Genomic DNA, 13,503 nt, shown 5'->3' with positions numbered 1-13,503 from the left:
TATTGAAAAAAAAAAAAACACAAAACAAAACAAAGAAAAACACACACAGAGAAAATGTTCATGCTCAGAATTATTGCTTAGGAAGCATTAATAAAATAGTTATAATGAAATATGAAAACCTATTGTTGGGTAATACTCTCCTTAGAAGCAATTTATTGAAAAAGAAGAAGGCTTAAAAAGTCTTCAATGCATTGATTTCTCTATTTTTACGACCAAAGAATGTGCGGTGTATTCTAGTTGTCAATATTATGTAAGCCATTTCCAATGTGTGTCTGCTTGCACAGTGGCCATGTGCCCACTCATGTGGGCACAAACACCACAAAGACATTTGAAGTATTTATTTATAGGGAACAACTAGAAATATTGGCTTAAAAAAAAAAAAAAAAAAAAAAAAAAGACTTCTGGAGGTGATTTAGTCCAAACTTCCATTAGAACAGAGACTATTGCTAATGCCAGACTAGGTCACTAAGAACAAGCACAGTTATACAGAGTTCTCCTTCAACAATAAACTCTGGGTTCAGCTTCAGGAAAACAAGAAAATCATAGCAGGGACTATACTTGCATAAATCTGTATCTGTATGAGGGAAGCCAAAATGCCTGCTACACAATAAAGTTCACGTGTTGCCAAAGCATAGCCTGGAAGTGCTGTCAGATCAGGAGTTTCTTGGCTGAAGCTCGTTTGTTTCTCCTTCTGCCCTTTCTATTTAGTACGTACGGAAAGAAAGATAAATCTACCCTGCCTGAACTCTTCTTCTGCTGTCAGACAAGGAAGTGCTATGCTGAGAAATGATGCTTCTTGCCCAACAAATGGTGCTGCTTTCCTAGTTGGCCAGCATTAACATACTTGCTTGTTACATACAAAAAATGGGACAGGATGCACAAATCAAAACGGACAGCCAGGCGTGAAAGAGAGAAAGGAAACATGAAAGAAGCAAACCAAATTAAGGAATGAAATAGCCATCCTGGCAGAATAAATGCTGTTTGTCAAAGCAGCTCATTTTGCTTTTTGACTTTCATAATGAGAGTAAGGAATGCACAAAAAACTACAGAAATTTAATGTAACAAAAAGTAGAAACCACAGGAAAGCTATTATTTAGTTGAACACTTAAATAAAAAACTAGACTGCAAATGTAAGCTTCAAAATCCTCATTTATATTGCTTATGGCAATGAATGAACCAGTGCAGTTCAAAGCAGGGTTTTCCCAGGACATTATTTGCATGCTATATATGCTATATGCTCAATTATAACAAAATGTTTTCACAGAATGATTCGTGAATTTTCCTATCAGATTTCACTTTGAACTAGCTCCTGGATTTGCATACTTCTTTTTTCCTCCCCAATATTCAATATCATATTCAGCAGCAAACTGGGAGATCAAAGCATGCAGAAATACCAGTTTAATCAGTTGAACTACTACAAAATATAAGCTATCTACTGCTTTTGCAGTCTCCTTCCCACAGAAATGATGTTTCTTTTTAAAAATAGGCATAGTGTGTACTGGATATCATCATTAAGAGTGAAATATCAGCAACAGTCACAGGTTTAGAAGAGTTGCTAAGCACCACACTACCCACCACAGAATTACAAAATGCACTGACCCCTAACTGGAGAGGAATAATCAGCCCTACATAAGCAATTAACCACATTCTCCTCTTGCATCACACCACTGTAACCTCATTAGATACAGGATTTCCCTCACATTTATCTGATCATAGTTTCATCATTCTTGGAGCCACTTAGAAAAGAATTACACATCTAAGCTTCAGAGCACTATCATTACACCATAGCTTCAAGAGCTATTCATGTATAATTCAAAGATTTTCGCTCTGAATTAGCCCATTATTCAGAAGATGGAATCTAAAGATTCTTTCTCCTTAAAGCATGAAGGGCTCAGCTATTGCCCAGATAGGTAATATTCGCTACAGTTAAACAGTGAAGGAAACCTTTACCATGCTGTTTTGCACATGTATTTGCCCCTACTTGTTTATGTTAAATATTTACAAGGGCCCTTGTATCAGCTTTCCTCAGACTGCTACATGCTACGAGCACTGTCCCGTGGGCACTGCTCAGGTAAACGTGGTGCACGAATGGCAATGTTTCCTGCTGTCAAGCAAATGTCACTCGTGTTTATTATGAGCTAGGCCAGGCAAGAAGCTGAGCAGCTTCTGGTGACTAACTGTGGCTCCCACTGGCAGTCAAAGTCCCTGGTAAATCACCTAGTAGATCTAATAGCACCTGTAGATCTCCTCATGGTGATCTACCGTGCTCAGGAGAAACATCACACAGAAGGATTCTTTTCTTGCTACTGGTTTTGGTAGTCTCAAAGAAAAGCAAAAACAAAGCAAAACAACAACAAAAAACCATAGCTGTCACACTTGAATGAATCAGACCAAATAAAATCAGGAGCTCCTAGAAGAAAGATTAATACAAGAATATAAAGGTAAGAATTTGATCAGTACTGTATTACCATATACATTTAATCATGTATAGATTCAATAAACAAGTCTGTTCTGAATTACTAGAATAGAAGAAGTATAAACAGCTTGATAGCCCCCTTCTTTGTAGAATCCTGGAGTCCTTTTCAAGGCTAATGCAAGTCGCACAATCTCACTGAGACGCCCCTACATGGTAGTGAGAAGGGGAACAACAACAAAATCAACTCCAAAGCTGAAAACAGAAACTGTGATTTCCACAGCTTTGATCTAATATCAATATACTGTTCTTCCCCCAGGAAATGTGTGCTTTTTAAAAAAAAAAAAGTCTATGAACTGAACCTTCTGCCATTAACAGAGGATATATAGACAAGTGCATCTGAAAAAAAAACAAACTCAGAATAGTGCTCTGCTCACCTAAGGGACTTCTCCACAGTCATCACCAAGAGCTATATAGAAGCACAACACTCAAAACAAGTATCTTTTCCCCTTACATATATTTAATTTTCACCCATTTTCATTAGTTGGATCTGACCTTATTATTAACTCCAGTCAGTATTCATATAAAATTGTTTTTTAAAGAAATTTGCTTCCTCTTAGGAGTAACTGTAAAATTGATAACATGATTGTCACTACAAGGTTGTGCTACTTCTTGCATTTTCTTCATACCCAAGAAACACAAATTAGCATTTTTTTGCAGTGGATTCAAGTAAAATCCCTTTGGAATTGGAAGGCTATTCATAGATTTTCTGTTTCATCCAGTACTAAAATATTCTGCAGCTTTGCTAAGGATGCAAGACTGAAAGTCAGTTAAAATCTCCCAGAAACACTCCAGCTTTACAATGTGCAGTAATTATGATTTAAGTATCATCTTATAAAATGGTCAGCTACAGTCTAAGTCCAGAACAGAATTAGTTTCTATGTAAGTTCTGAAAGAAGAGCTTTCTGTCCACTTACCTTGCCAGCAATTTTTACATTCAGTTAATGTAAAAATTAGCTTTTCAATTTTTGACTTGACTTTTATTTAGCTCAGATACTAGCACACATATTTTTAAAAAATCTTAATAATTATATAATTTTGAATATTCAAATAATTTAAACAAATTTAAATCAATAAATGCATATGTAGGGTAAAGTACCGCTGAAGTAACAACTCAAGAACAGCAGTGAGGATCCTAGCTTGGTTTTGTTGAAGTCAACCAAACTTCCACTTAAAGTTAAAAATGTGTGCCGAGGAACCATTGGATAGAAATGACTGCAATTTAAGGCTGTTCCTCCAAATTACATTTCATGCAGATTGGTGCATTACATGACACTGGTGCAAGTCAGCTCTCACTTCCTTAAAACTCATGAAACGTGTCTTGTTGCACGAAAACTTTTTTCCTCCTCTACAATATAAATATGTTGCTTTGGAAAATACTTGTTTTACAAACTTCAGCCTGTCCTCACTCTCAGATTCTACAAGCTGAGACAGGACCCAAGTCACTCACATCTTCCAGTTAATTTAAGGCAATTTTCAACTATCAAAAATTCACTGGTATTCAAAGAAATAGAAATTAAAAAAGGATATTGTGCAATCAATTCAACATTTGACACTCAGCAGCATGCATCTAACCTTTGTGTTTCCCTTTCTTCTCCTTTCTGGCGTTGCCAGTCTGACAGCTGGCAGCTGCTGCCTTGTTTTTTTTCGTTGGTTTCGGAGCTTGGACATCCACTACCACCTTTACATCTTCCTGTTCAGCCTCCTGCACTGCTTGAGAGATTCGGGGTAACCCACCAAGAAAGGAAAAACAGAGCGAGAGAGAGAAACAAATTGAGAATCTGTTGAAGGCACAAAGGATTAAGTATACCTAAAGCCTAGGGTTTGATTGGTATTTCAGGCAATTCATGCAGAGGTAAGATTTAAATAAGCCACAAAATGCACAGTAGCAGTCAAAAACTGAAGGTGTTTTTGGATAGGATGCATTTCCTAACTTTTTTTCCCCCCTTTCAATAATTTATCACCTTTCAGGCCAAAAATAACATCAGAAGATTAATGTGTTTTTAAGCTAACGTAAGCAGCGCTTTTCATCATAGCAAAACTGTCAGACTGACCATCAAGACTGGCAGCATGAAGACAGAATGCCTTAATTTACACTTTTTAGTGAATATGCTTACAGCTACATCCTAACTCCATAAGCAAAGAATCATCAGAAGTTTTATTTTCAAAATATGCATCTTATACAATTCCATATACCATGCTATGATTAGTAGAACCGCCATGCATTTATTGAGAAATTATAGCCCAGGCTGAAATTACAAAGTGCTCTCACTTCATAGTATCTGCAAATTAATTCTTTTGAAATCTCAGCCTAAGAGACATGGAGTGAATTGTGAATGTCAGCATAAAACATCCAGTGCTGGCTGTTTTCAAAGTCAAAAGAGGTTTTATCATTTTCTAAAAGCACGGCACACTTTGAGGTCAATATTTGAAATCTATGAAAGCAACATAACACAATAACTCATTCTTCTGGCCAGAGCAAGCCTTGAAGTGAAATAAAAATGAGTTTACAAAAGCATAAAAGCAATTACCTTTGTAAGAAGCATGCAGAAAACATCCAACTTCCGAGCCCCGGGCAGAGGAGCCTAGAGGTGGGCACGGAGAGGTTTTGGCACCAGCTGCTCTCTCTCTATTAATTGATAAGCCCTCTGGCTTCACGTGTCGTGATAGGGATTTATCTTAGAGGAATATGATGCTGACACTTAGGGCCTCCCACTATCCTTTTTTTCTTTTATGAGAACATGAATAAACGTGGCCACAGTCATTCGTTCAGACAAAACATTTACTTAGCCCAAAATAATGGTTAATCAAGAAGGGATGAAATCTTCTGACATTGGTAATTGAAAAATGGAAGACCTATCTTCACTATCTTGTCAAGGATCCTTTGATCTAATAAGTAAGTCTGAAATTTTATAAATTAGTTTTGTCCTATAACTTTCATCAAGATATATGTGACTAGCCATAGAAGTGGGACTTCTACAGGAAAGAGAAGGAACATTTCCACTGCTTTGATCTTTAAGGTGAAGACAAGAGTTCAGTCCAGTGACCATTTTGAAGATACTGCGTCCCTGCCATATACGGGGACAGGGCTTTCGGATGTCAGTGATGGAGTTTCCATAGCAAGATTTAAACTATCCATGTGCAAAATCTGTAGCTGCATTCATGAAAGAAGTCAACAGGGGATGCCCTGTTTCTAACTTCCCCACAAAAAAATCCCCGTTATTTTATTCTCAGCTACTAATTATTCAGACAACAGCAGATCTTGGCCAAGGCTCATCAACCACTCCTTAATGCTTTCTTTGCTGAGTAAAGTGATAAAAGAAACTGTGCACTTTTACTACTGGCTGTACAAACTCAGGTGTGTCTCATTCTGTTTTGGTCTCTTAAATCATAAGTAGTAGTTTTGAGATAATTGACAAACTATCAAATAATAAAAATGACATGATTTTAATTTTAGTGTTATTGAGACACGTTCATGTAATCAATTACTGAACACTAATCTCCATATTGTAATATTTAACATTATTTCTGAATCTGAACTAAAGAAACAGGAAAAGAGCAACAAGCACTCTATTAACACAACACAAGGTAAGCATAAGAAGACTTATGACAACAGAACAAGGTATTTGGCTTTCCCTTGCTTTGCCAATGCTTTTAATGCTGGAAGTGGGGAAAAGCAGTTTCCCTCATGAGCAACCTGTGTGTTGAACAGTACTGCATTTTACAGGGTAGAGCTACAAATGGTTGAACATATTCAAATGAATAAAAAAGGATGTTTTTCCATCTGTCACTCATGATCACAACTTCATGCAGAAAAATAATTTCCAAGTAGCACACAGACAAACTGCAATTATTCTTTTCATCTGCATACCCTTACAGCCTGATTCTTGCACACTCTTACAGTCCTAGAGGAAAAAAAAATATCAATCATAATTTTCTAATCCCTATCACATGAAAATGCCAAGTGCTAAAAGAAAAAAATAGGGGGAGAAAGAATAAGGGGGAAAAAATAGGGGGAAAAGAAAAAAAATAGAGGGGCACGGGGTGGAGAAATCCCCCAAAACAGATCTTACATATGAAAACACTAAAAAAAAAAAAATGCAGCCTGCCTGAGAAACACCTCAAGTGGGAAGAGGCTAAACCAGATGGATAAGTTGTGTGTTGCAAATCCTTGGCTGAACTGTATAAAGCAAATATGCAGCCTGCTTAATCAATGGCCTCTCACAGAAAAGTGAAAGCCAAAATGACTATCTTAAGAAAACTCAACTAGAGGCATCTTACAAAACCAGTCAGCAGTTTCCTGGTATTGTTTGAGATGCTCTCGCATTTCACCTGCAAGTAGCTTGCAACTATTATTTGTTTTATCCTGATGATAAAACTAGTTAAATACAAAGGCCGAAATTAGGATAATAGTCATGAAATGTTAGAAGTTAATCACATATGAAGACTTGATTTCTGCTTCAAAATACCATAATCCCAAGCATTACTCCTGCAACTAGGAATTCACAGTCAGATTCCAGATCTCCTAAAAAATATGTTAATAATAAATTCACCGTGAACTCCTTACAGTTCATATAGCTAACACTGCTGTGTTTACTCTAGCTGACTTTACAAAGGTGAAGATAATCATAAATGAAACTGCATGTGAATGGGTTGCAGAATAACAAACAAGTGTACACAATAATTTGGAGCCGCTTGAAGACACAACCAAAACCTCCCTGTTACAAAGGAACTTCCTCAGAAGGTATGAAGCAACAGACGAAAGATCCCCTTAACCTCCAGGGATCTGCTCTCTGAACACCGACGAGCGGAGAAGTGGGAGCATGTGAAATGCAGCTGGTAGTAATGAATTAGACTCCTTGGAGAAAAATAATTAAAAACAAAAGCTAAAATTATCTGTGGAAAACCTAAAGCAGGAAGATAAAGGCCAGTAAGGAGTTAGAGAATTGATTTATTAATGCACTAGCACAATAAGGACTGTTGATAAATCAAAATGTTTTAAAGAGTGTTGGCAAAGAGCTCAGGGCTGAAAGGGACATTTCAGAATATACGATTATACGAAGTACAGTATTTTATCCACATGATATTGAGAGGTCAGGCAGCACTCCAAGAATTAAGAGTACAGTCTTATGCACAGAATATACTCTTTGCTGTCTTAAAAACAAACATACCTTTCACAGTCAGGAAACAGGAGTATGAGAAAGTGTTTTGATGAACACACAAGTATTTTTAAAATGCGTGGTTAACTAATGTCCACCTTGTAAATTGATAGCTTGATACTCATCAGAAAACACTCCCTCATCATTCATGATCAAAGAGCAGAATGACATGTCAAATTTAACAACCCAGAGCTATGACTTGTCATCCAAAATCTGCACAACACAACCATTTCATCAAGGCACGCTGCCAAATGTCAAAAAGGAAAGTAATTTTGGTTTTCTACACATGGTTAATCTAAACCTCTACATTGGAAGTAGCAATGGAAATTATTTCGAGAGACTCTAATTCAAAATATTTTTAATTCCAAACATTTAAGAAAAGTCACATCTGCAACAAAATATGGTAATATTAATGAAAGCATCACTGGCACTCATTCAAATCTTTGCCTTATTCAGTCCCATGAAAAGTAAATCTCTCCTCAGTGGAAATGAACCATTTTCAAAGAAATAATATCACTCTCTTCCCCACAAAAGTGCACTTTCATAATTTACATTAAATTCAATTAAATAATGTAATTAGTTTTGCAGTAACTAGTTTATCTCTGCATGGTTACTTAGCTCCAGGAACGCCCAGCAAACATTTGCAATCCAGACTGAGCAGAATCGTGCTCATCGCCGAATCCTGCCATCTCAAATCAGGCTATGATGTTTATTCAAATTTCCAAATTTTGTAACAAACTTCCACCAGATACCTATTGCTTGAAATAGCAGGCAGGCAGTCCAGGGTCTCAACTACATCTGTAGTCCCAAAATTATATTAATACTTACATTTTGGTGTAAAAAGAAGCACTGTAGTCATCATTTTACAGGAACATTTTATCTCCTTATACTCATCTGTGTCCCAAAGTTACCCTAGAATGTTGCACGGAACTATTTCTCCTATTAGTGTGCTTGTGTTCCCGTGTGCACAAATTATAAAAGCAGAGGTTCTGTTCATATTAAATATCTCTTTAATCCTTTCCAAATGATTAAAGCAGTTCCCTGCATGCTCCCTGATACGTAGATGCTTAAAGACAAGTGATGGGAAGTGTAATCATTTGAGCAGCTAAGTGGCATAACCACTGGCTAACACTCCAGCTCAAACTAGCCCTTCCTATGGACTGGGGCACTGCGGCTTCCTTTTATCTCAGGTTGTTCAACCTAATTCATGTCAGTTCCCACAGGTAACTCACAAGAGTTTAGTGTTACTAATGAATTAGTCAATAGGCTAGTAACCAAAGGCTTTAAAAAAAAAAAAGTAAAAAAAAAAAAAAAACTCTTATTTTGACATGCAAGTAACTCGCAAGCTACAGGATTCTAAGTTACACCTGCGGGTAAAACATAATCAGGAGCTGAGAAGAAATTATCCATCTGGGGGATTTTGCACAATGAATTATGCAGTGCTAATCCATTTCTTCAGGGGTAGAGCACCCATATCCTTAAAAGCCTGAAGGCACCCAGAGGAATTACTAATAAAACTTGACAGGGAGTGGAGAAATCATCTCATCCTACCTTGTCAGCTCTCTGCTTTGAAGTTATCTAAGAAAAAAATATGCTGCTGACTGTTGCTCCACGAAGACAGCCTTTCAGCAGGGTCAGCCATTCACTCACTTACTAGGCTAACAAAACAAAAATCTGAGAGTTCTGCGACTGCTCCATTTCATACAGAAAGTTAAAACTGATCCCAGCATTTTCAAATCTAGTCAACAGAAACATCGCAAAGCTTTACTGTTATTATCCTCTTTGTGAACTGCCTCAGCTGACCTTAGTCACAGCCCTTAATATCCGCCCATCCTGTTGCATCTTAGATTTATTCCCTTCCCCAACCCCAAACTGGATGAAATAAAATACACCTGCAATCAGAGGACTAATAGCAATCACCTTGTGCATGCAGAGACTCAAGAGCAGCTAAGGTCTCCTTTATATTGAAAAAATGTACAATCAACTTCACTAACAAAATATGCTGTTTTACTCTATCTATCTACAAACACCTCCCCAGGTTGATGGTTCTTCTTTTTCAAGACAAAAGTAATTTTGACTTTTTTACTCTACTCTCCAATAATAATTCTGGAATAAAATCAGTTTTTATTCCAGAATAGAGTTGCCCATCAGAGAACCATTCCAGCACAGAAAACTGTATTAGAGTGAATGATGGCAGTGTATGAAAAACAATTTCCCAATACCCAAAGCCTAACATCTCAGAATTGAAACCACTGACCTATTTTGCTCAAAGTATTATAGAGCTATCGCTATTGAAAAAAAAAAAAACAAAAAACAGGGGATGAGGGGATGTAAGGGATGATAGGTGGAAAGAAGTGGCTTTTTTTTTTTTTTTGTAGCATTTGCATTATAGGAATTGATTTCACAAACACGCTCATCCAAGCAATGAGGTTCATTCACTAGGATGTCAGCTTCCATCAAAGAGTCATTCTTAACTTAAAATCAGCATGCCCATAACAGAAACAAATGAACGGAAAAGAGCAGAATAGTTCTTTAGAAGCAGCCCAGCTGTCTCATGCATCCGACACTCCTACGTACAAATGTTTTCATTGAAGGGGGAAAAAAGAGCACAAAGCCTGAAGCTGAATGCCATAGTTAAAAATGGCCTTCAACCTAAATACGTACCATGAGAACACTGTATCCTGAGACACTAAGCACATTCCCAGAGAAGACCACACCAAAAAAGGACACTTCTGAAGCTCTTAATGTTTTCAAGAGCAATGTTCCTAACGGAGGTTTTTACAAGGCAATAAAACACTTTACTAGACAATTATATTCTCCTAAGTTGGCTTTTGGTAACTTCATAGTTTATTATAAGGACAGCTATCCCCAAAAGATTAACAGACTCTCGGTTGGCTACAAGAAATGTCTTGCTTCTTTGAAAACTTGTCAAATAACTGAAAGTGTATGAGAGAAAAAAAATTCTAAACAGAACTGATTTAAAGAGAAGAAATTAGAATTCTAGTAAACGGTGTGTGTATATATATATAAAAAATATAAATATACATATAAAAAAAGCACATGAATGATCAAGTTTTGCTTTAAAAGTACAGCTAATCTCACATCATAAAGTCCACTATGGTGCAAACTTGCAAAATTTAGCTGATATAAGGAACCTAAAGTAGTAGGTACTGTGGTTTTCAGTTCATGGCCCACATACCCATAGTACTCAAGAAAAACAAGCCTTTTGCTGTTACACTCCATTATAAATTTCAATTTAAGGATTTGCAAAGTAATAAAGGTGGAAAATCATTCTTCTTTATAACTCATGGAGGTTTTAGCATCCTGGAATGAGATCTGTAAAAGACAGATATGGAGCAAAGATGACCCAAATTTCCCCTTAGGAAATCCTGAGGAAAAGCCTGAACCTACTCTCATTAGGTGTCTACAAGCGTGAATAATGAGCACAGAACTAAATAAAAACTAACTTCCTTGTGATTGATTTTTCATAAAAGAATTCTTCGGAGCCTACCAATATATAAATGGCAATATATATCTTTTTTCTGTATGGCTTCAATACTTGAAGTTTCTCTGACCCTTTTGGATTCTATAACCTCTATTAATAAAATCAAAACTACATGATATAAACTTCAAATATTATTTTCTATGTGATCGTCTATTTTAAAGAAACTTAGACAAAATGCAGGATCTTTGAGACTTTTACAGCCAAACTTAGTTAAAATTGGTGAACAAAGTTCAAATTTATTCTTGAGGACTGATGGGTTTAAGCACAGAAACATACACACAGAGACGGTCACAAAGCAGTATAGCATAAGCTGAAGCATAGGCTGAAGACACTAAAATATTCCCTGCATCAGCTTCTTCTCCCACACCCCTGAAAGGGCAACTTGGTTTATACCTTTGAGACTAGCCTTGGAAGTTCTGATGTCTTTACTCCCAAATACAAATTAAGGTTACCAATTATTTACTCAAAAGGATTTGTTCTCATAGTGCACATTTAACATTGAGAGCATCATACGTGCAGTAAATAGGCATGCAATAGTTTATACTCATATACCATGATATATGGCGCTGCTGTTGCTGTTAAGATATGATTCAACCAGTGGTGCTTGTTCTTCCGAATGTTTCATTCTGCGCGTTCTTGTGCGACTGTCCACATTGGACTGAACCATTAATGGCTCCTGGCGCTTTTTTTTCTGCTTCTGTTCTAGCAATGCTCGCTGAGGGAAATGCAAAGAAAAGTATCTGTTACTGAACTCCAAACAACAGCAATCTCTGACGAAGTGCAATGGATTTCTTTATATCTGTTAGAGCTTTCCAATGGTGAGAACTAGTAAGGGAGATACTGGGTATTACGTTATAGGCAATCTTCCTCCCACCAAAATCCACCACCAAAATACCTTTTCCAGAAAATACAAAATAATCAAAATAGATCTTTCTGAGCAGTCTACCAGCTGCCAGAGACTGCTTGGAAATAACTCGGGAAAACAACACTGTGTGAGTACTGGCTGTGAAGCAATGGGAAGGTGAGTAAACGCACGAGGCACAAAGATGTCAATTTAAGTTTTTGTAAATCAGGAGCAGATAATCTGTGAACTACAATCAAGTGGTAAGGCTAGACATGAAACTGATTTAACTATGCAAGCTGACCTTTAATTAAACACTTGGGTTTCTCAGTTATAACTGATGAAAACCAAAGTAGTACAGATGGGAGACAGGGAATTAATTACCCTACCAGTGGTATAAGTCTCTTCTCCCAGATGCCCTCAGCATCTGAGGGCACCACAGGCACATTTCTGTTCCGGTCCTTTTCCACAATCTTAGAGAACTCAGAGAAACTGATAATTTTAATTATCCAGTATTACCTTACTGCTTTTCCCTGCTCCTGTGCAGTGATTTTTGCTTTCAGAATACAGATGCAATAAAACTGGAGAACAAGAATGAAAGCCAGACAACTTTCAGGCCCATAAGATGTGCTGAACACCTCAACACAACCTTAGGAAGGTCAGAATCAAGATCAAAATTATGTCATAAATAGAAAGGATTTGAATTTGAAGATGAAACCCAGGCTCATAAAACGATGCCAGAAGTGGATAGGACAAGAGAAAATTAAACACAACTTAACTATGAACATGACAAAGATATACAGAAATGAATATACATGGAAAAACCAAAGGTAAAAATTCTAACCTCGATTAAAACTTAATGGCAAAAATCTCTTAGATTTCAGATGAGAGATTCTGAATCACTTTGTTGTATAAGGCACATAGAAATATAGTAGCAAATAGACAACACTGCACAAAATACCATTAGTTTACATGGGCTAAATGCAGGGAATGGAGAAGACGTAAAAATTGGATGGTGAATTTCTATTTGGCGACATGCCTGCAAGAATCTCTTGTCTTTTCTGGTCCTTCAAGTTATCTTAAAACAAGCCCTAGGTGGAGGGAGTGAGAATTACTCAAACTTCAATCATAAGAAAAACTTCAGTGGAAGTTAGACTTCTCTGTAAGCTATAACCTTCGTCTTCTCTTTTGCAATCCCCAATGGCTATATGCAATTTTCTGGCAGGATACATCTACCAGTTATTAGAAATGTGTCAGCCATTTCCCTGCTCCAAGGGAACAAGCAGTGTCCAAAATCTTACCTGTCTGTCAAGCTTCTGCTGACGCAAAGTACTGCCCTCATCATCCAGAACACTGCAAAACAAAGGAAAAATAATTAAAAGTTTATCACTCTGACTAACACCAAACAACCATCACTAGAGCCAATTCTTGCAAGAAATGACTTCCACTATGTTCCGTGGACTCACAGAAGTTGGCTCTCGAAAACTTTAATGCAGTTCATAAAAAACACATAAACTGTTATATA

At 37.0% G+C, this 13,503-nt stretch overlaps 1 protein-coding gene across 3 annotated transcripts in view; it reads right to left on the bottom strand.

Annotated features, from left to right (window-relative positions):
* Window positions 1–13,503, bottom strand: part of TUB (tubby bipartite transcription factor) — a 112,087-nt gene that overhangs the window by 19,412 nt on the left and 79,172 nt on the right. For 2 of the 3 annotated variants that reach the window (XM_026034694.1, XM_026034693.1), the window contains exons 2-4: window positions 13,280–13,331; window positions 11,690–11,852; window positions 4,049–4,183 (exon numbers count right to left, since the gene is read on the bottom strand). In XM_026034694.1, the coding sequence (XP_025890479.1) occupies window positions 4,049–4,183; window positions 11,690–11,852; window positions 13,280–13,331 (350 nt within the window). The remainder of the gene's footprint in view (window positions 1–4,048; window positions 4,184–11,689; window positions 11,853–13,279; window positions 13,332–13,503) is intronic. The other variant, XM_026034695.1, reaches the window with a different exon arrangement.

The sequence above is a fragment of the Nothoprocta perdicaria genome, unplaced genomic scaffold (assembly GCF_003342845.1).
Source record: "Nothoprocta perdicaria isolate Ctin4 unplaced genomic scaffold, notPer1 scaffold_15, whole genome shotgun sequence".
NCBI classification, from domain to species: Eukaryota; Metazoa; Chordata; class Aves; order Tinamiformes; family Tinamidae; genus Nothoprocta; species Nothoprocta perdicaria.
The sequence above is the reverse complement of the archived record's forward strand: the minus strand, read 5'-3'. Positions and strand labels throughout refer to the sequence as shown.